This window comes from Hemiscyllium ocellatum, chromosome 36 (genome assembly GCF_020745735.1).
Source record: "Hemiscyllium ocellatum isolate sHemOce1 chromosome 36, sHemOce1.pat.X.cur, whole genome shotgun sequence".
Taxonomy (NCBI): Eukaryota; Metazoa; Chordata; class Chondrichthyes; order Orectolobiformes; family Hemiscylliidae; genus Hemiscyllium; species Hemiscyllium ocellatum.
The window spans coordinates 28195849-28220321 of record NC_083436.1 but is presented as its reverse complement, the minus strand read 5'-3'; the positions used below and the strand labels follow the sequence as shown (position 1 = coordinate 28220321).

Sequence of the window (24473 nt, the reverse complement as noted above, 5' to 3'; positions counted from 1 at the left end):
CAACACTACCACCCTCTCTAATTAAGTACCATTCCCAGCTTCAAATTCACTGCTTCCCAGAACAGAAGACTCTACCCTGAGAGACAGTGGTCCAACTCTCCACTTGTTCATCCATCCTGCAGTGTATTAACGTTGCACAGCAGCCTGACTTGAACTTTGTCAGGTTAAAGTCCAACCATGGGACAAGCAGTATCACAGAATTCCTACAGTGTGGAAGCAGGCTATTTGGCCCATCAAGTCCACGCCAACTCGCCACAGAGCACCACAACTCTATCCCTGCAACTCTGCATTTTCTATGGCAAATCCACCTAATCTACACAGCTTTGGACATTGGAAGAAAACCAGAGCACCCAGCAGAAACCCATAGGGAGAACATGCAAACTCCACACAGACAGTCGCCCAAGGGTGGAATCGAAGCCTAATCCCTGGCACTGAGAGACAGTAGTGTTAACCACTGAGCTGCCCCTTCCCCCATTCCCTATAAAATTTGGACCCAGCACGTACTCATAGAAGGTGCATTTTGAGACCCTACTTCACAGGCAGGGGCTTTGTCAAACTCAGGGGAACCAGAAAATCATTGAACAGAAAAGCTGAAGCTACTTGCGATTTTGTGAAACCCTTCAAAAGAATGTGAAGCCTCACAAAACTTACACCACAGAATAGACAGTTAAAAAAACACATGCAGTCTCACAGTTAATATTTGTATTGATATACAGGAAATTATTCAGTATAGACTTTTCTGTCTATAAAAGTCTTGTATGCAACTTGGTAAACATTTCTCCTAATGTCGTTTGTGTGTTCAGTCTTTATTCAGTTTGGTGCGGTATTGCAAGTGTATTGTGTAGCTGCCAATGAAACTGAGATCACATTAAAGCTTCCAAGGTTTTGTCTTCAGGGCAAATTTCTCCCATCAAATATTTATGCAGTTCCAACCAGATACTTGCTATTGAATCTGCTTCCTCACAACCCTCTCAGGCAATTCATTCCAGCTTGAAATGATCGAATAATGGCTGTTTCCTCATCTCACTGTTACTTCGTTCGTCAATTTTCTTAAATCTGTGCCCTCTTGTCAATACCTCTGCCATAACCAATCCTCAATTGCTAGATTGAAGCCCTTTTTTGATTTTGAACACTTATCAAACATCTCTGTTCCAAGGAGTAGGTCACCAGGTTCTCCAGGTAACTGAGGTAGTAGGGAGTTTAAAAAAGCTTAGCCCTCCTGTAAATTTGAAGATAACCAGAAGATAACCGTGTGGGTGGCACGGTGGCACAGTGGTTAGCACTGCTGCCTCACAGTGCCAGAGACCCGGGTTCAATTCCGGCCTCAGGCGACTGACTGTGTGGAGTTTGCACTTTCTCCCCGTGTCTGTGTGGGTTTCCTCCGGGTGCTCCGGTTTCCTCCCACACTCCAAAAATGTGCAGGTTAGGTGAATTGGCTATGCTAAATTGCCCGTAGTGTTAGGTGCAGGGGTAAATGTAGGGGAATGGGTCTGGGTGGGTGCGCTTCGGCGGGTCGGTGTGGACTTGTTGGGCCGAAGGGCCTGTTTCCACACTAAGTAATCTAATCTAATCTAAAAAAAATTGGAGATGCAAAATCATTGCCAAGATATCAAGAGTTGAGAATTTTTTTTACTTGGAGGTCGTCAGGATTTAGAATGTTTTGCTTGAAAAAAGGTGACAACTGATCACTTAAATGATACTGGTTAGGGAATTGGGCAGATAATTAAGGGTGAGAAACTGAGTGGGCACATCCCTGTTCCCATGCCAATCAGACTATACCTACTTTACTAAAATATGGGGCCCAGAATTGGATCCAAGATTCCTATCGAGCGGCCCATTAATGTTTGATACAACTTCCTTAATTCATACTCCATGCCTCCATTCTTTATTCTTAAAGCCTTTTTACATTTCATTTATTTAACCTGCCTTGCTTTGTCATAGTTGCTACCTTATTCACTTCTTATTTTACAACCAATTGAAAGAAGCTCACCACTTTCACAAAATATCAGTTGTGTTTTACATTTGTATAGATAACCTTCAAATTACTACTGAGTCAACATTACACTGTTAATCTGAACTTAATCAGAATCGACTTTCCTATTAATGCATTGAGAGATGGTGGGGCCAGGGAGTCATATTATATTGAAATGGAGATCATGTGGGTGAATTGCACAGCAAAGTCTATTTGAATGAATCACATATTTCTCAGTTAAATATATATTTTTAGATTACTTTGAAGCTGCCAATGTAATTGGAAGTAATTTTGGAATCTCCAAAATTTAAGTCAGCTAATTAAAGCAAAGCTGACAAAATGAAATTCTTCCTATAATTCAGCTGCTTGACAGGCAAAGTATTGTCTCTTCATGGAATTTCATTGACAGTGGGCTGATGATTCAACTGTGAGAAGAATTTACAGAAGAATGAATCCAACAAAGGTGGCGGAATATTCTGGAATTCAAGGCTTTCTAGCATGATTCTATTCATAAAACAGCATCAGAGGTCTCTTGTGCTACAGTGTGTGGGTTCCCACCTCTGAGCTAAAAGACCTGGGTTCAAAGTACACTTGCCCTGGAGGGGAGTCGTAACATATCCGAACAGGATGATTAAAAAGTAAGAAAATAGCAACAGAGAAGGCTGATGTCAAGCATACTTGCTGCTGAATAGTAGTGGTACCCAGTAAACAGATCCATTGTCAGGCTGTAGAGTCCAGACACTCAATATCATTATTGATAGAAGTTGCTAATTCCAGATAGGTCAAAAAAAAATCGGCATATCCTCCCCCTCACCACCCCACCCAATCTGAGTATCTTGTGATCCATTAAAATAACACTTTATTACATCTCTATTTAGGAACAACTAAAGTAGTCTTAGGATGGACTGGTTTGAGAGTTCAGCGGGAAAGCAAAGAATGGATAAGATGACGAGACATCACTATTGCAAGCACAGAGCCTGTCATTTGGCCCATTATTTCAATGTGAATAAAGAATGGAGCTGGAAAAAGCCCAGCAGGTCAAGCAGCATCAGAGGAGGAGGGGAGTCGATGTTTCAGATCCGATGTCCTGATGAAAGGTTCCGACTTGAAACGTCAACTCGCCTGCTCCTCTGATGCTGCTTGACCTGCTGTGCTTTTACCAGCTCCACACTTTATCCGCTCTGACTCTCCAGCATTTGCAGTTCGCACTCTCTCCATTTTTTTCAATGCCATTTCTTAAAGCATTTGTGCTTCATCTCACATTCCTATTAACCCACTCAGTTCCTCACCCTGGTCAGTATTATTGATTAGATTAGATTAGATTAGTTACAGTATGGAAACAGGCCCTTCAGCCCAACAAGCCCACACCGACCCGCCGAAGCGTTTATCACCCAGACCCATACTCCAACATTTACCCCTTCACCTAACACTACAGGCAATTTAGCATGGCCAATTCACCTAACCTGCACATCTTTGGACTGTGGGAGGAAACCGAAGCACCCAGAGGAAACCCACACAGACAAGGGGAGAATGTGCAAACTCCACACAGAGAGTCGCCTGAGGTGGGAATTGAACCCGGGTCTCTGGCGCTGTGAGGCAGCAGTGCTAACCACCGTGCCACCGTGCCGCCCACAGCTGATAGGATCAGCTGTCATTTACTTCCGGCACAGCATTCCAAGTCCTTGACAACACCAAGTAAAAAAAAAGTTTGCAACTCTTGATATTTTGGCAGTCATTTTGAATTTCTGATTTCTAGCTACTTACAAATTTACAAGAGGGAATAAGCTTTTTTGAGCTACTGTTACCAAAACCCATCCTATTCAGAACTCCTTGCCTCTTCTGTTTTAGGGAAAATGATTTTCATGTTTCCAACCTCTCTGAATAGCTGTTGGTTTGCTGATAAATCACTTTGGTACCTTCACATCTTTCCTGAATTGTCTACAAGACTAATTAGAGTTTTCTAAGGCACTATCTCGTGGCCTTTTTATTCATCATTCTGTTTATAAACCCAGTATCCAACATGCTCTGGCAACCGACTCAACATCGATATCTACTTCCCATAGCTACCTGGACTACACTTCTTCCCACCCCACTCCTGTAAAAATTTAATCCCTTACTCCAAGTTCCTCTGCCTCTGCTGTATCTACTCCCAGGAGGAGCAATCCTATTCCAGAACATCCTAGTTGGCCTTCTATTTCAAGGACCACAATTTCCTCTCCCATGTGGTCAACAATGCCCTCCATACACCTCCTCCACTTCCTGTACCTCCACCCTTGAACCGCAACAAGCATAGAACCTCCTGGTCCCACTAATCTTCAAACACAGCGCATTATCCTCTGCCATTTCCACCACCTACAATCAGACCCCACCATCAGAGACATATTTCTCTCCCCACCCCTATCAGCATTCCGCAGTAACCATGCCTTCCATGACTACCTTATTAGAACCATGCACACCCCACCCCCACCAACCCGCTCCAAACACCTTACCTTGCAGCCACAGGAAGTGTTAAATCTGTCCCCACACCTCCCCCCTCATCTCCATCTAAGGCCCCAAATTATCCTTCCACATCCAGCAGAGATTTTCCTGCACTTCCAAACACCTCATCTACTGCATCCGTTGCTCTCAATGTGGTATCCTCTACATTGAGAAGATATTACACCAACTTGCGGAACATTTCAGAGAACATTTCTGGGACACATGCACTAAACGAACCCCACCGCCCTGTGGCCAACACTTCAACTTCCCCTCCCATTTTACCAAGGATATGCAAGCCCTGGGCCTCCTCCACTGCCAATACCAAGCCACCCGACACCTGGAGGAAGAATGCCTCATCTTCTGCCTTGGGACTCTCCAACCACACAGAATGAACATCAATTTCACCAGTTTCCTCATTTCCCCTTCCTCCACCTCATTCCAGGTCCAACCCTCCAAATTGGCACCGCCCTCTTGATCTGTCTACCGGTCCATCTTCTTTCCCACCTATCCGCTCCACCTTCCCCTCCGCTCTGTCACTATCACCACACCCCTCCCCCCCCACTTGTACCTACCTATCACCTTACCCCACCACCACCATCCTATTTATCTCTCAGCCTCCACCCCACCCCCCTCCACATTCCTGATGAAGAGCTTATGCTCAAAATGTCAATTCTCCTGCTCCTCGAATGCTGCCTGACTTGCTGTGTTTTTCCAGCACCACACTTTTCAACATGGATTTTTAACTGCCTTAAACAGGATGTTAAAGGTTTGTACATACACTCACCATAGTTTCTCGGTTTGTCTACGTTTTCTAAAACCATTCCGGTTACAACATACTGTCTTTTCTCAACAGTTCCGCCAAAGTGCATCATTTCACTTTTCTCTAAATTGACCTCCATCTCTCATGCTTCATTCCATTCCAACACGTAGTCTGCGGCATCACAAAGCTTATAGTACCTCAAAATAGAAACATTCTTGGAAGCTTCAGAGAATTTAAAGAACACAAGACTTACGAGTAGGTCATTACATCTTTAGAAAACACCTTTCAAACCCACAAACACTGCCATCTAGAGGATAAGTGCAATAGGAATATGGGGTAGTGGGAACACCACCACCTTCAAGTCCCACTCCCGCCATAGCATTGCTCACTCACCAGGCCAGTGAGAGGAGTTGTTGCTGGTCCACTATCCTGCCACTGCGAGCTCATCCAAGCTGATTCAGCAAGACGATGCTGGGAAAATGCTGATGCTTTCTGAAAATAGGCCCTAATCCTAATTGGAGGAGAAAGTGAGGTCTGCAGATGCTGGAGATCAGAGCTGAAAATGTGTTGCTGGAAAAGCGCAGCAGGTCAGGCAGCATCCAAGGAACAGGACGTTCGACGCTTCGGGCATAAGCCCTTCATCAAGATTCCTGATGAAGGGCTTATGCCCGAAACGTCTCGAATTTCCTGTTCCTTGGATGCTGCCTGACCTGCTGCGCTTTTCCAGCAACACATTTTCAGCCCTAATCCTATATGGCCAAAATGATTGCTCATCTGCATATGCGGAGTTGTCAATCCTTACCATAGCCTGCACTGATGTGGTCTGTCCAGAGGCAGGACAATATTAGCTTCAGGTCAGACTTCCAGTCTGAATTTCTTCAACCCCAGCTCCCATTCTGTGACAGAAGTTAGCCCATTTTATTAGCATCTACCTTGTCAGCCCCTTAAATATTATGTATGAATTATTACATCATCCTGTACCTTTCTAAACTCCAAGCAATATGGTCTTCATCGACTTAGAAACTACCTTGGTGAGATTTAAATGAATATTTTTGGTTCTGTTCATCTGGAGAACTACATTACTAATACAGCAACATATCCATTACATTACAGGAATATGATTTGACAGTCATTACTTAGCCAGTTTCACACAGATAAGCTTTGCTGAAGCAATGACTGAAGCAAACCCATTGTTGACTTCAGTTTGGAACCATTTAACATACAACTGACTAAAATTAAGCTTAAGGTGTTTCAGCGCAATGCTAATACATGTTTGGGATTCAGGGCAATTTGGATCAAATATTGGCATAGTGGCAGGAAGTAGAGGTTGAATGTTGAAGAATATTTTTTAAAACTGCTGTAGGCCTCTATGACACTCAGACTGGAAACCTGTGTCCAGGTTTCTGGCTCCCTTGCTGTTTGTTGTGTACATTAATGATCTAAGCATGAATGTATAAGGTATGCTCAACAGACGACATGAAATTGGTGGTGCGGTAAACAGCAAGAAAGCAAGCCTTAGACTCCAGACGACATAGGTCGGGTGGTCAGATGTGCTCTACTGTAGCAAATCCTGAACAGTGTGAGGTAATGTATTTTAGGAGGAGTAACAAGGCAAGGGCATACATGTTGAATAATAGGAGCCTGGGAAATACACAAGACCAGAGGGACTTTGTTGTGCATATGTCCACAGACTCTTGAAGGCAGAAGGACAGGTAGATAAGGTAGTTCATGTAAGATATTTGCCTTAGTTGGTCAAGGCATTAAACGTAACAATGAGAAGGTTATGACAGAGCAGCCAAGTAATAGTTTGGCCACAGCTGGAGTATAATGCATAGTTCAGATTGCCACAATATAGGAAGGAAGCGATTACACAGAAGAGCAGAACAAATTCACCAGAATGTTGCTTGGGATGGAATAATTCAGCTGTGAAGAGAGACGAGGTAGGCTGGGGCTGTTTTCCCTCAGAGCAGAGAATGATGAGGGCTGGGGATCCAATTAAAGTGTACAAAATCTGAAGGGACATGTGCAGGATAGATAGGAAGAAATGTTTCCCTGATTAGACAACCAGGGGCACAGTTCCAAAGTACTGAGCTGGAGGTTTAAAAGGGATTGGAGGAAACATGTTTTCACCCTGAGGGCTGTGGATATCAACAACGCAATGCCCAAAAGTGTCGTGGATGGGGGAATCCCTCAAGACATTCAAGAAATATTGAGATGAACACTTGAAATGCCAGTAGCATATAAGACTATGGGCCAAATACTGGATATGGGCATCAGAATAGATGGATATTGGTGACCAGTGTGAAATGCTGGGTCAAAGGGACTCCATGCTGTTAAAACCTCAGTGATTATATCATAGAATCACCACAGAGCGAAGCAGACCATGCAGCCCATCAAGTCCACACTGATCCTCTGAAGAGCATCCCACCCAGATTCACCGCCCAAGGCTATTCCTGTAACTCTGCTTTTTCCCATGGCTGATCCACCTAGTCTGCACATCCCTGGACACTATGGGCAATTTAACATGGCCAGTCCACTAAACCTGCAAAACAGTGGACTGTGGGAGGAAACCAGAGCACCCAGAGGAAACCCACACAGACATGGGGAGATTGTGTAAACGCTACACAGTCAGTCAGTTACCTGAGAGTGGAATCAAACTTGGGTCACTGACAGCAGTGCTAACCACAGAGCCACTGTGCATCTAAGTATCAATTAAAAAAAAAATGAACCTCTAAAGAAAATACACAGACTATCCCATGTTTGTTGTTTATTTTATGATGGGAAGTAAAATATTGCTGGAAATAATAACTCCTGTCGTACACATCGAAAATCTGTACAATCCTAACAAGCTAGACAACTAAACAGAGGGCTACACATTCTGACCAGTAATTTTTAAAAATCCTTAGCTCCAATGGGACTTTTTCTTCCTGTCAAACCAATCTGGCTATTTTCCCTCAAAGAAAGAAAACACTTTCATCGGTCTGCTAGAAAGCAGCAATTTACTCTAATTGACATCCACAAAAGATAATTGTCACTTTCAGAGATGTGGGTTTGAACTGGGTCAGAGAAAAAAATGAAAGTCGACATAATTGGTCACACTATGTAATAATATCTCATTTGTACAGACACAGCCAGCGAGATGCAGAGGTTAGCATGGATTGGGGGTGGGGTGGCAACTAGGAGTGTTAAAAATGATTGGAAAAGGTAGACAATCTGAGTGGGAAAGGGAGTGACATCAAGAAGAATTCCATGGTTTTAATATGGAGCCAGACAAAACACCCTGCACCTCTAGTTGGCTCAATTTTTCCAACAATTTCTGATTTCGTTTCTGATTTCCAGCATCCGCAGTTTGTTGTTTTCGTGCTTTTGGTCTTTTACAGTGATTACCAGGCACTTAGTCCCAAGCAAAAAACACGGTCATGCCAAGAAGATATCAACATTCCATTGTTTCAGGAATTCTCACAGCTCCTCCAGGAACACGGACTTTCATCTAAGCAAAACAGGACAACATCTTGGGAAGGCTTCTCACACCTTAAATGAAATAGATCATCTTTCATGAAGACTTTTCTCAGCTTTTTCAAGATATCAATCTGCCATTTATTTCACTTCTCCCCTACACATACCTGAAGAGGGTGAATTAATTCCTAACCAGGAGACACACTCAGGAGTGAACCTGAGGAGCCTCATTCCTGATGAAGAGCTTTTGCCCAAAACATCGATTCTCCTGCTCTTCAGGTGCTGCCTGACCCACTGTGCTTTTCCAGCACCACACTCTCCACTCTAATCTCCAGCATTTGTAGTCCTCATTTTTGCCTGAAAATGTACAGGCCAGTTTCATCATTTCAGGAAGCAAATTTTGTAATGCCTGACTCTTCAGTCACTAATGCAGTAAATCATGATCCTGTTGACACTCCAGATCAGAATGAACGAATCCTATTCCCGTGGTGATGACAATGTGTGTGATAAACACTGTTAACACATGGCTATAGAAGATGCAATAGGAGTTCCAGTAACATCTAGTTGTATAAGGTAGTCACAAGGATCTTTCAATAGGCAACAAACAGGGAACAGCAAACAATGCACATGAAGGGAAGTGCACAATCTTGACTGGGAACTACATCACCATTCCTTCACTATCACTGGGCTAAAACCCTGGAATTCCCTCACTAAAGTGGTATCAATGTATTTTCTTCCCAAAGGCTGCAATAATTCAAGATGGCAACCTATCACCACCTTCAACTGGGATATATCTACTGGCAGTAAACGCTAGTTTAGCCAGGAGTGCCCTCATCTCATGAATGAATATAAATAAAAGCAGTCTTCTCCCTAAGCTTTGAACTCCTCCCAAACCCTTGACATATCTTTCTTCATTTCAGACACTTTTTAAAATATATCCTTAAATCAAAGTTTCAGTGATCTTTCATAATATCTCTACTATCCCTTAAATTCAATTTTGCTTAACAAAACTCAATGAAAAGCTTTGGGAGATTTCAAATTTCATAGTAAATGCAGGTTGTCATTGTCATTAAAAACTGTTATTGTTGAACATCTGCAAATGCACATCTGTACATAAAAATAAAAGCTTTCCCTCGCAAAGCTTTTAAAATGTGCGCCATATGTTCCTTCACAGTCTCTGTTCTGAAGGTACCACTATCCTTCTAATTAAGACATGATCTGACAAACCACCTCAGTCGGAAGGACCACAGTCAACTGAAACAGACGCTCCTCTACTAGTGTCTTATTTTGCAAACATACAAATATAGTTTGTTAAAAGAAAAGCCTTGCAATTCATGCAGATCAGAAATAAAAACAGAAATAAAATGCTGCACATACTGAGTATGTCAGGTGGCATCACTACAGAGTGAGACAGTTAATGTTTCGGGTCAACACATATTGCCTAAATTGCTGCCCATTTTGGTCATTTTCTGTGTTTAATATCACATCTAATTTCGTGTTGCGGGATGAACTAACCTTCTACCCTGAAAGGTAAGTGACCATGTGCAAAAATAAACATACGTAACTCCTGTGACATTTAGCACAAAAAGATCAAGTGAATGTGAAAGGAACCATCCTGAATGTTTTATCAAGCATACTATCACAGGCTGTTTCTAAATCAACCCCACAGCAATGTAGAGAAACACATGTTTCTGGCATTCAGTCTGCATTACATAGCAATGCTTTGACCATGCATACAGGCCTTGCAGCAAAACTGAATTAAAAATAACATGAAAACTGAGTTCACTCAGAACACTTGAGTTTGAATATTCTCGGCATATTTTTGTTAATTGTTCACCTTTTGATTCCAGTAATTTGTTTGCAATCCAGTTAGCTAACCTTACAGAGTTGGTCATGCGTTCAACCTTGTTTCACAGGCTAATCAGCATGTGTCAATGTGCTAACCTCTTAGGTATAAATCTTCTACACACAGCGACTTATCTGAGGATAAATCAGGTGAGGTTACTAAAAATGAAATAGTCTGAATCTGAGTAACTACAGTATAGACTAAGTGGTCTAAACTTAATGGTGGGCAAATCTTGTTAAAATTAGTCAATAGTATCAAGCAATTCTGGCTCTAGTGCATCGTTAATTTGTACGGCTCCACATTTAAATACCAGATCCTAGGTGCAGGAATACCATGCCGCCACAATATCTCTCTTCTTTGAAACTCGCTTTAAAACCTTCAACAAATATTTGGTCAGTGGTCTGAAATCCAAATAGTTGGTTGTCAACCTTTAGCTGAAAGCGTTCCTGTGGCTTATCTTGGGATGCTTTATGGTGTCACTACATAAATGGAAGTGGCTATGATTGTTATCGTCATCACAATTTCAGGTCCAGAAGAGATACTTCTCAGTTCAATTCTGTCAGTCGATCCCCCATTCCTTCATTAGAGAGAAGCCACTGGTGGTGATTTAATCTGAGGGCCATCAGACCTTAGGTGAGGGATGAGGTTGAGAAGGAGAGTCCTTCATGGTAACCTCATGTGTTGATGATATTTGGGTTCAGGCAATCAGGAAGCTGCCCAATGTATGTTGCCCAATATTTAATGATAAGATCTTATATCTGAGGAATCTAATAAATAGGGTGGAACATTCCATCCCTGGTGTGGTGTGGTTAACAGTGGGAAAGTTGAGAAAATACAGCAATAATGAAAAAACAACAGAATCTTTACATCAAGCAAGTGTTTTCAATTTTTCCCTGAAGCTTTAAATGGTGGTTTCAGAGTCTTGCTATTGAGTGAAAACTATCTCTTTCCATTCACTTGCATGCTATTACCAACCCAACTTTTCTTAGAGATACATCACTTCCACTTCTCCTCTCCTTCCCTGAGAGAGTAGATGGCAGATGTGAATGTCAGGGTGATTACCTCACAGCTTCCTGATTGGATGATATTTGCGTTCAGGCAATCAGATCGTCAACACATGATTTTCCATGAAGGACTCTCCTTCTCAACCTCGTCCCTCGCCTGAGGACTGGTGGCCCTCAGGGTAAATCACCGCCAGTCGCTTTCTCTCGTGAAGGGAGCAGCCCCTATGGTCTGGTAAGATTATGGCGACACAAGACAAGACAATGTTGCTGCATGTTCCATGGTCACCATCCTCCCTGGCCCTTTGTCCAGATACATCAGCAGCAGCACACCACCAGGGTGACCACAACAACCATCAACCATGCCTGCTTACAGACACAAACAGACATGCACACACACACCTCCTCCAACCCCCACTACTGCCCAACCCACCCCAATTCAAAACGTAAACACTTGACTTTGGAGCTTGAGTACACCTATGAACTGAGGCCTCTGCCAGATTGCTTTGTAGTCACAGACACATATCCATCTGCACAGGGATGTACGTTATGGCGTTTACTTTGCATTCATAGTGCTCACTCAATTTGTACTTACTTGGAAGCTGCCAGTTCTGTACACTTCATATTACTTTCTTAGCACACGGGGGGAGGCTGCAGCTTGTCACTGTCAGGGGAAGTGAACTGCAAGGACAGTAGACATGTTGATGTATAGCAAAAAAGATGCTTGCACATCAAACAAATGACCATGTTCTAAAGATCAATGGGGAGCAGTACTTAGTGGGGTCAAGTGGGACTACATCAGTCAAAGAGTACTGGTCAGTCAAACGGCTGGTCCTATTCAAGTCTGGGGGTTATCCATCGTCAGGTGCTTGATCCTAACAGAGTCCATGGATCCATGTCCTTGTAATCTGAGGACTGCGTCACTCTGTGTCCTATAGTTCAAGTGCAATCAGCCTGCTGATTACAGGTAGGTCAGTCGTGATGTTGTGGAGATATCAGTCTAGGGGCTGGGCCAGGTATTCTTGCAATGAGACAAAGCAAGGAATTGCTTCTGAGGATTGAACACTGCATTAAATGAATATCACAGGCTCTCTTCCTGCACTGTTGGGTGTTCCTTTTAACTGGAGACATCTCAGGACCAATAGCCTCACCAAACTGCATGGCGATTGGTATTAGCGTACTGAATGTGCCATTGGCTTCCAGCTCTGGAAGGTGCTACAATCCACACGTTTTGAAAACCCATGCAGGCGGAAAGAAAGTTAGAGGGAAGGCTGATCAGGACTGCTGTCTGAGTCCATCTGGCTGGATCCAGAGGGGTGGCCTCCTGAAGCAGGATAAAGTATGGCCCTGAGCTGAAAATGTGTTGCTGGAAAAGCGCAGCAGGTCAGGCAGCATCCTAGGAGCAGGAGAATCGATGTTTCGGGCATGAGCTCTTCTTCAGGAATGAGGAAAGTGTGCCAAGCAGGCTTCACCATGGACATCCAGTCCCTGTACACCTCCATCCCCCATCACAAAGGACTCAAATCCCTCCGCTTCTTCCTTTCCCGCCGTACCAACCAGTACCCTTCCACTGACACCCTCCTTCGACTGACTGAACTGGTCCTCACTCTGAACAACTTCTCTTTCCAATCCTCCCACTTCCTCCAAACCAAAGGAGTAGCCATGGGCACCCGCATGGGCCCCAGTTATGCCTGCCTCTTCGTAGGATATGTGCAACAGTCCATCTTGGCGGCTACACTGGCACGACCCCCCACCTTTTCTTCCGCTACATCGATGATTGTATCGGCGCTGCCTCGTGCTCCCACGAGGAGGTGAACAGTTCATCCACTTTACGAACACTTTCCACCCCGACCTCAAATTTACCTGGACCATCTCAGACTCCTCCCTCCCCTTGCTAGACCTTTCCTTTTCTATCTCAGGCGACCGAATCAACATGGACATTTACTATAAACTGACCGACTCCCACAGCCACCTTGACTACACCTCTGCCCATCCTGCCCCCTGTAAAAACGCCATCCCATATTCCCAATTCCTGATGAAGAGCTTATGCCCGAAACGCCGAATTTCCTGTTCCTCGGATGCTGCCTGACCTGCTGCGCTTTTCCAGCAACACATTTTCAGTCTAGTTCTGCTCCCTACAACCCCATGCTATAGAAAGTCACACCATAGTAAACCGCTATAGAAAATCATGCTGTACAAGATGGTATAGAAAATTGCTATACTGTTCAGTAGAAAATTTGCATTATCCAAACAGCGTTCACAGTTCATCAATCGCATTGTAGTCAACTCCTGTTAATGAAATGCTCGTTATACCTGAACAGCCTGTATAGGCTTTAAGTGTAACACCTTGTGTATACTGGAAGCTAAATACATTAATACACAGGGCCGTCATCCTTGCACGCTGAAAGACAATGTACATACCCTGCCTTTCAACTCTACAAAATAGGTGACCAATGATTTCTGGTTCATTTATTAGCCAACACCCTAACCAAAGTCAATCTTGCTTAAAATTTAAACAAAAGATAAATAAAAGTTAGTTATTGTATAGCTGTACATATAACATCAGTCACAGTCCATTTAGCTCTCATACAGTATAATGCTGTTTTCCCTTTGGTAATTTTTGCAAATTGTCCTGATGAATGCAAGACAAAAAGATTTGATAAAATTAGACTTTTTTTCAGCAATACTCAAGACCCTAAATATACATTTCTAAGGCTGTTCTTTTGTAAAATATGATATATGACATGGCAATACTCTGAGATACTCTCTCTCTGTTGTATCTGACTAAAAACAAAAACTATCACAAGCCTTGACATACCTGTTCATCCATTTTCTGTATGAGCAGCTCAGTTTCTTCTTCCTCTTCCCTCTGTCTCAAATGGAGAACTGCCATTCTCTCGCCAGTCTCTTGATCGCTTTGAGTCGCTAATGCAGCTAACACCCCATCATGCTCTATCCATAGCCTGGTTTCCATCTCCTCAAACTGTCTTCGGAAGACATTGCTGAACCTTTCCTCTAAAGCTGGTGAAAGGTCTTCCTTAGGTTTAAGGTTCCTCAGCAACAACACAATGGCATCGATGTGCATTTGTTTGCGACAGTATTCCAGATGTGTATCCATCTGTATGGAGTTCCATATGTGCAAACTGTAAAAGAAAACTGAACGCTAGACGGTCTCTAATTTATGTGGTCAGGAATGTAAGCAAGAACAATATTTCTGATTAAGAAAGAAACCACCAATACTGGAAACAGAAGCTCTAAATAGTGCAAACACACATGCAGACTTCTTAAAAGTTCATTTATTTTGATGTTATTTCTGTAAGAATGTACAACCAGTGACTCATGTCATTAAAGACTGAGGTCATGAAAGGCTAACAATCAAACATGATGTAACACAAATAGAATGGTTTCGTTATTTCTGACAAAGCGAGGAGGATGCGGTTTCTTTCAACAGATTTTAAGCAGACATGAGTTGAATGATGCATAAACATAATTGATGTAGAGTTTTTATTTTTGTTGATACGTGTAATGTGAATGAAATGCAACTGGACCCCAGATATGCCAAACACTCTTTCAGTCTCAGGCATGGGGTTCTTTAAGACATATTCAAACACAGCTAAATTTCCCATCTCTTCAACTCTAAAGTTTATATCTGAGTTTCAACTATTGATGTTTTTAAAGAGAAAAATACTATAGCCAGAAACAGGTCATGGACATGTAACATTGGTAAGTCACATAATTTGTGTGATTCCAGAGTTAACTGAACACCAAAGGAAATTGCTGCAGGTAGTGGAAATTAGAAATAAAACAAAAACACGCTGGAAATACTCAGCTGGTTGGACAACATCCACAAAGAGAGAAGCAGAGCCAACTTTTCAGGTCGAGATGATCTTCCATCAGAAGGGGATGATGAACGGTCTTCTCAACCTGAGATCTTGGGCCTGGATTTTCATCCTTGAGGGAGGTAGTGGGTGTCAGGAAACCTCCCAGCTCAGCCCACTCCCCCTGAGAGAAAGTGGGCATAATGGAAGGAATATTGTTGCTAGGGAGATAGGTGCTTCACACCCAGTTGTGCCAGCTGACAAGGACTACCAGGTGTGGAGTCAGGCAGTTTAAAATGCCTGCCTTGGCACTGTGGCATTCTGTCTCAGTTAGAAAACAACCAGAATGGGCATTCAGCTATTAGCTGCCATGCATTTCCCATGTCCGATCCACAATACTACATGCTCCCTCCTGCAATCCTTCCATGTCAGGCTATAGCAATTCCATTGCCATACTCAAAATGAAAACAGTATTTTTCAGGGGATGTGGGTACCATGGCTGGGCCAGCATTTATTGTCCATCTCCAGTTGCCCTTGAGAAGGTGGTGGTGAGTTGCCTTCTTGAACAGCGGCCATCAATTGTGGTGCAGATACTCTCACAATATCATTGAACAGGGCATGATTTGGAGATGCCGGTATTGAACTGGGGTGTACAAAGTGAAAAATCACACAACACCAGCTAGTATGCTTCCAATTGGACTATAACCTGGTGTTGTGTGATTTTTAGCATTGAACAGAGCATTCTGGAGCAACACTGAAGTAAAGGTAATATATTTCCCAAGGCTGGGTAATGAGAGGTTTGAAGGGGAATGTGCATGGTGGTGGCGATCCAATGTATTTGCTGCCCTTGTCTTTCTAGATGCCCATTGTTGAGGGTTATGAGGGGCATGGATAGGGTAAATAGGCAAAGTCCTTTCCCTGGGGTTGGGGAGTCCAGAACTAGAGGGCATAGGTTTAGGGTAACAGGGGAAAGATATAAAAGAGACCTAAGGGGCAACTTTTTCACACAGAGGGTGGTACATGTATGGAATGAGCTGCCAGAGGAAGTGGTGGAGGCTGGTACAATTGCAACATTTAAGAGGCATTTGGATAGGTATATGAATAGGAAGGGTTTGGAGGGATATGGGCTGGGTGTTGGCAGATGGGACTAGATTGGGTTGGGATATCTGGTTGGCATGGATGGGTTGGACCGAAGGGTCTGTTTCCATGCTGTACATCTCTATGACTCTATAAGTAGCCTTGTTGTATTTCTGCATCTTGTAGATGGCACACATTGCTGCTACTGAGCATTGGTGGTGGAGGGAGTTAGATTTATGGATATGATGCCAATCAAGCAGGTTTTTCAGTCTGGATGGTGTCAAGCTTCAAATGTTGTTGGGGCATCCTTTATTCCTGCAAGTGGGGAGCATTCCACCACATTCCTGACTTGTCCCTCACAGATTGTGCACAGGGTCTGGGCAATCAGGACGTAGCCTTAAAGTGAATAGTAGATATACTATTAAAATCTGTGTAAAAAACAAATCATTCATTGATAACTTTCTACCGTGTTAGAAAGAGTTTTTTTTAAAACAACACAGCAATAAAAATGGACAAATCTAGCCCATTTAAATTTCATTCACTGAAACTGAAAAACTTAAAATTCCTTTACCTTTTGCAAGGAAAGATTGACATCAAGTGCTCAGACAACCGAGATGTGTCAATCAAGTGAGAGCTCAGGTGTTTCAAGAAAATGTTTGGATGTCTTGGCTCTCAGCCAAGCATATATAATGGGCTAAAGGCAATCGCTCTGGGGATGTGAATTCAATCCCACCCTGGCAGCTGGTCAAATTTGAATTTAATTAATAAATCTTGAATAGAAAGCTTTTGCTCAGTAACAGTGACCATGTAAGCATATCAATCATTATAAAAACTCCGACTGCTGCACTAATATCCGTCAGGGAAGGAAGCCCGCTGTCCTTACTGGATCTGGCTCATATATGACTGCAAATCCATAGCAATATAGGTGACTCTTCACTGCCTTCTGAAATGGCTTTATTCAGGGCAGTTAGGGATAGATAATAATCTGGGAGAAAGTGAGGACTGCAGATGTTGGAGATCAAGCATGTGGTGCTGGAAAAGCACAGCAGGTCAGGCAGCATCCGAGGAGCAGGAGAATCTATGTTCGAAACATCAATTCTCCTGCTCCTTAGATGCTGACTGACCGGGTGTGCTTTTCCAGCACCACACTCAGAGACAATAACGTGCTGGCCTTGACAGCAGCACCCACACCTCATGAATAATTAAAGAAGAAGAAAGCAAACTATTTTGGTACATCACAAAGCAAATGGTTAACCAATGAACTCCAACATCCATTCCGTACACAGTGAAGCCTGAGACAGACAATAAAGAAAGGAAGAAGGAAAAGAAGCAGATGGATTAGAGAAATAGAGACAAAAAGGTAGAAGGTTGATCAGTATCTAGTAGTTAAAAAAAAACTCCTGGTGTTATTCCCCACTGCTACTGCACCACAAGGGAGGACACTCAATAGTTATATGCATTCTGCCAGAATGATGCCAAATTTCTGAAATTATTTTAGCAGTATAACATTTTACTGCTACATTAAAGATTCAAAAGTAAATTTAAGACACTTTAGAGGCAAATGAATTTCTTTTAAGAACTGCTGGAGGGAATTTAATCCTTTGGGTTGTTAGAGTTGAAATACAGCGCATGGAATTCAGTTACATTAATGAACCATATGCTGCCATATACCAAACCAACCGGATTATAAGAACTTCATTCCACAGAATAAAACGAAAGAGGATCACTGCTTTTGCTCTAAAAAGCAATACAGCATATAGAATTAGAAATAACAAAGTAAAGTGAGTGAATAATTAGGTTGAGAGACGCCAGTCTATATATCAGAGCAGAATATAAAAAAAACAATAAAAGTCTGTAACAAAGAATGGTGACTGTTTTAGCATAGAAGGTGGTAATTTGGCTGTCATGTCTGTGCCAACATTAGATTTGGCATCAAACTCAAAATATCTGAGGCTTTAATTAATCTGACTAACAGTATTAAAAAATTATACTTAACCAAGGTAACATCCATGAAATGTCAGGAGTTATAAAGGACCAAATAAGCCCTAAGTTTCAAACAGATGATCAGATAATTAGGTTGGACATTTCATCATGGATGAGATCATACTTTCCCACATTCTAATCCATCTGCCAATTTCTTGCCCACTTGCTTCATCAATCTATAACCTTTTACACATTTCTTGCATAGAATCTTCCACATCCACCTGGAGCTTTTAGAAAGACAAGCAGTGGAACTTCATTGACAGGAAGCACAAATTCAGTTTTTCTGACAGGAGGCCTCTTTAAAAAAAAGACACTCCCTGATAGTCAAATGGCTAATAGTAAATGCTTGGAAACAGTTAGTGGAAATGATCAGTGTTATAATTATTCACTTATAATTATTCTTGTGCAATTGAATTTAAAAGATTATGGAGTCCTTTTTCAAAATGAGGTCCATGATAGAGGATTGGAACTCTTTTTTTAAACAAAGCATTTCTTGGTAGTCATATATCTTCTAATAACTCTTGTTTACTGCAGATCAGCTACCTAATGGGTCTGTCAGGTTTTAGTTTCTGCTCTGGATACCAATCAGAGTAGCCTGGGAGAAGCCTTCCAAAAGAAATGGACTCTCTAGTTCTAATCTCCTGCTTCTGGAAAATAACTCATGTTGTTTTCATGTGGTTCCTGGAGCCTGTTCTAGCTGCTCTCACGTTAGAAACCATTAAAAGGGTTTGTTGCTATTTCCTAAATGACTGTGCCTGCAAAGATCCCCAGAAACCACGGAGTGTGTTGGGTGAAATCTGACTGTGTGAAGGGCTTATGCTTGAAACGTTGATTCTTCTGCTCCTCGGATGCTGCCTGACCTGCTGTGCTTTTCCAGCACCACTCTCTCCACTCTGATCTCCAGCATCTGCAGGCCTCATTCTCTCCTAGAATGCCAAAGTGTCCAACTGACAACCGTCTTAGCATTTCAAACTTTATCCTTTTTGTTTCAAGAGAGTGAAGACATATTGGCTAAAAGTGTTTTTAGTCTCTGCAGAGAGAAATCAATTTTCTTCACCTTATCTGGTGATGTGTTTTTAAGACATGTAGAGGTTGTGATCATTTATGTTATCATGTTACAAACTGCATGTTTTAATCAGCTTGATATCTCTATGAAAAAGGTTTTGTTTTATATAAATCAATAATTTTGGAATTTTAAAGAAATCTGGTTAACGGATCTTCGATTTCTAAACCTAATATAGATAAAATATATAATTAGCCATATAGGTAACTGAGTAAAGCATTCAAGTTTATGTTATGATAACTGGATGACCAGCCATTGCTGAGTTCCCTCTAATCAAGGGAGTATTGACTGTGACCATTCCTGTGTGCTCACTATTTCGGAGTCTGTCATGATACTTACAATCTGCATAACTCTCAAGTTCCTCAAACCTTCACTCCTCTGCGTCACTCCCAGGGTAATTCGTGGGTGATAAGGGGTAACTCAAAAGGCATGGCTAATGAGCACAGTGCGAATCCTTCAGCCAATGCCAAACAATGTTGCAAGGTTCACCAAGCATCCAGTAAGGCCATCATTAGATATACAACGTCCGATGCTTCTGTTCCCTGGACTGCTCAGAACAGCCATTCAAAGCCACCATTGTGGCTTTATCCTTGTCCCACGTGAGCCTTTTCTGACAATCTACCCACGTGAGCCTTTTCTGACAATCTAGCAGATATGGTCATTCCCCTAATTGTGAAGAAAGGTCAGTGAACTATTGTGCATGAGTCACTGAGTCTTGTATAGTGTATCCTTTTATCATTTTAAGTGCAAGCCTTGACTGATGTGTAGGAGACAGCAGCTTTGTGATGCAAGTAGTGCTACATTGATAGCTGTAACTAAGTGACAGATATTGATTGTCCTCAAAACATCTGATGGATATTCCTGACATCCAGTCTCATCTGTGAGAGTCCTCTGCAGTGGCAACCTGACAATGCTAGCTCATAGGGCTGTGAAGCATTCAATAGACAATGATACATATCTTGGCTGAGTGCAGTACAACATACATCCTCTTGAGGCATTGAAACCTGGGTCTCCTGATCTTCTACAGCTGCAGGGAGAGGCTGAATAGATTGGGTTTTCCCTGGAATGTCGGAGGCTGAGGGGTGACCTTATATAGAGGTTTATAAAATCATGAGGGGTGTGGATACGGTAAACAGACAAGGTCTTTTCACTAGGATGGGAGAGTTCAGAATTAGAGAACATAGTTTTAGGGTGAGAAGGGAAAGATATAAAAGGCACTTGAGGGGCAACTTTTTCACACAGAGGGTGGTGCGTGTATCGATCGAGCTGCCCGAGGAAATGGTGGAGGCTGCTAAATTGCAACACTTTAAAGGCATCTGAATGGGTATACAAATATGAAGGGTTTAGAGGGATATGGGCCAAGTGCTGACAAATGGGACTAGATTAGGTTGGGATATCCAGTTGGCATGGACAAGTTAGACTGAAGGGTATATTTCCATGCTGTACATCTCTAGGACTGTCATGGGTGCTGGCCTCTACAGTCACCTCTGCCCAACAAAGTTCACCCTATGTTGCTCAGCAGCTGGGAAATTCCACGCACATTGATCAGCATGCTGACACATTGATTCTGCATGCCTCTGCCTAGCATGGATATTGAACAGCAGCAAGAAACTTAGAGGGAATGTCACTGTCCATGTTTCCTTCATCAGTTGGCCTTGTCTGCTGTCCCCAATCCCTGGGAAAAGAACTTTTTTTTTTAGACTTACAGTGTGGAAACAGGCCCTTCGGCCCAACAAGTCCACACCGACCCGCCGAAGCGCAACCCACCCATACCCCTACATTTACCCCTTACCTAACACTACGGGCAATTTAGCTTGGCCAATTCACCTGACCCGCACATCTTTGTGACTGTGGGAGGAAACCGGAGCACCCGGAGGAAACCCACGCAGACACGGGGAGAACGTGCAAACTCCACACAGTCAGTCGCCTGAGTCGGGAATTGAACCCGGGTCTACAGGCGCTGTGAGGCAGCAGTGCTAACCACTGTGCCACCGTGCCGTTCCCTTTGTCCTCTCTGCATATCCCTGTTGCAGAGAGTGAAATGTTGTCAGGGTACCTTGTAAATATGTTGGGAGAGCAGCATGATGGTCCTCTGGGACAACGTTGAGTTTACCTTTAACTAATGACACCAGAAGGCAGCACAATTGGTTAGCGGTGGTGCCTTACAGTGCCAGGGAACCAGGCAACAGTCTGTGTGGAGTTTGCATATTCTTCCAGTGTGGGTTTCCTCCAGGTGCTCTGGTTTCCTCTCAGTTCAAAGCTATGCAGGGTCCGGTGAATTGGTCAGGCTAAATTTCCCATAATATCCAGGGATGTGCAGACTAGGTGGATTAGCCATAGAAAATGCAGGATCACAAGGATAGAGTTGGATGATCTTCTGAGAGTCAGTATGGACTCAATGGGCCTGCTTCCATACTGTAGGGATTCTATGATTCTAAGTTGGAACCTGAAAGCACCCTGTGGGGACCGAACAGAAGCTCCAATTCGCTTACTCATAGAATTTGGAATTTTATCCATCTGCACATTTTTTAAGATAGGAAGAACATCATTGCAGAAGAAAACCTGACCAACCTCTAAATTAGAGTACCTCCTGCTTTTAGACCTGCCTCTACAATGAGTCTCAGACAGAAGACACCACCCTCTATCTCTCTTCACAACTGGCTTTCCTAGCTATCTTTGTGTCATCGGCACATTCAGTTCCTGTAAAGTTAAGTGAGTTATATCTTCATTCTAAATATGGCTACTAAGCATGTGCAAAAGGACCTTGTTCATAGCGATCACAGATCATTTGGAACTGAGTCAGGAGGGCTCTAAGTAAGATGTCCTCTCTGCATATCCTGTGTATGTAGTTATGTTCAATAAAGCTTGTTTCTGTACATTCAGAAGTATGCAAATCTTACACCATCACAGTCACTCCAAAGTGATTCATACAAGTTGTAAATAGTTGCCATCCAGTGCTGATCACTGTGGTACTTAATTAACTCCAGCTTGCCAACATGAAAAATGGCATATTTATCACTACCCTCTGCTCACTCGATCCATGCTAAAAGCCAGTCAGATCCCCACTGTATAGAAGACCAAGAATGTACTGGACAGATTACAGGTCAGATTCATGAGGACCTCACCAGAATTGGAAAATTTTCACTTCCAGGTTTTGATAGAATGGTTGTTTTGTTTTCTTTGTCACAGAGGACGCTGGCGGTAGATTTAATTGGGGTTTGCATAACGATGACTTAATGATGATCAATGATGATTTAAATTAGGTGTGTATAATGATGAGGAGCTGAAAGACAGGGGATTAGAAAGAACTTCTTTCCCTTGGCAGAGGTTTCAATAGCTAGGAATTGCAGAATTATAGTAATTGGCAGAAGGAACAATGGGGAGCAGCAACTGGACAGTGGGTGTCAAGAACTCACGACCTAAAAAAGGGCAATTATCACCATCACATGGAAACTGTGCTTAGACGACACTTCTTGGTCCAAGCGGCCTCTGTCTGCACCATACATTTCTGAAATTCTGAAGTAAGTAAACGTGCACTTTAAGACTTCCACTCTGGGAGGCCTGTAATGCCTAAAAAGCAGGAAAGACACAACCCTACTGCTAAGCCAGTGTCCTTTTCAAGTCAATTTCAAAATTTTCTTTTTGGACAGTAATGTAGGAAGAACAAATGATCTACTTGGGTAATTTTGAAAAAGAACTTAACAAAGGTCTGAATCATGTTCTGTGGGCATTCAAGCACTGGCATTACTTCAGTGGCTGAATGTTAATCAGACATATCCCAGCTGTGCTCTACTGAGCTTGTTGGTGCACACATCATACTGTTAGACAGTGTGATTTAGTCTGGGACCAATTTAGTTAGTCTGAAATGAGAATACAATGCCACCATCTGAATTAGTGAAGAGTTAATTCTTCCACCGACATTCTCCCAGTCTGTTGCAATATTGATTTCTTGCCATATGATTATTTCTGAAACCCACTTGTAACAGTGACTTGATAATTTTATCTTCAAACACCAGTCCTTAACTTTGTCAAAGTTTAACATGGCTTGCCTCAGTAAAGTTTGCCTTCCCAAAATAAGGTGAAGTGATTGATGATAACAGTGTACAAAACCAAGCATTTACTTGGATAATTCTTAAAAATAACCCTTACTCATTAAAAGCCTGCATCATGTTCTCTGGATCATCAAGCATCAAAATGCTGATCGCTTTGTCCTCAATTTGGAGGTATTTCTCGAAATGCTCTGCTGCATCACCGATTGGTGTACAACTAAATTCTGACTGTTCCTTTTCCACCTATAAAGAAACACAGTACAAGTTGCATACTTTGTTTTAGCCAAGACAAAATAGACTAAACATTATTAGTAATGCTCACTTAGATTTAGCTGGTACCAAGTTAATATTGAGTGGCAACATGGCAACTTCATACTTGTTCCAACTACAGCAGATTGAGGCAGAATGGTCAATAGGCTCACCATTCCTACATGCTGAGCCCTTGATCAGAAAGGTAGTATGTTGGGGAATCACAGTATAAATCTCAGATATTTCATTGTTCTTGAGAAGGTGCAACTGCAATGCAAGTCACTGGGTCATGTGTATGCAACTTCTACATTATAAAATAGCCCCAACAACTTGCGAGCAGGATGCCTGACCGAGTCTTTGGCTGAGTTAGAGTGCAACGTGTACAATGCCTGAACAGTAAAATGCACTGAATAGAAGTGAATGAAATTGACAGTGTCACCAACAATTAGAGGGCATCTGCCAGAAATGCAGTTGCAAAGATCAACCTGTAATTCTACAGCTACTTTTTGGGGCTAAAAGAATGAAGTTCACTCTTTAACTCTCAACATTCAGAAGACTAAATAACAGAATTTATCACATTAATTTGGAGCTAACTGCAGTGAACTGGCATATTTGTTTAGGGGATAGATTATTAGAGACAGAGTAGTTCACATTTAGTTTTTTGAATGTTGAGAGTTAAAGAGTGAACTTCATTCTTTTAGCTCCAAAACTTACAGCATGA

At 42.5% G+C, this 24473-nt stretch overlaps 1 protein-coding gene across 2 annotated transcripts in view; it reads right to left on the bottom strand.

Moving 5' to 3' along the window:
* The window catches only part of LOC132833403 (limbin-like), a 178166-nt gene that overhangs the window by 112887 nt on the left and 40806 nt on the right, over positions 1-24473 (bottom strand). For both annotated transcript variants that reach the window (XM_060851641.1, XM_060851642.1), the window contains exons 9-10: positions 23604-23746; positions 14332-14656 (exon numbers count right to left, since the gene is read on the bottom strand). In XM_060851641.1, coding sequence (XP_060707624.1) covers positions 14332-14656; positions 23604-23746 — 468 coding nt within the window. The remainder of the gene's footprint in view (positions 1-14331; positions 14657-23603; positions 23747-24473) is intronic.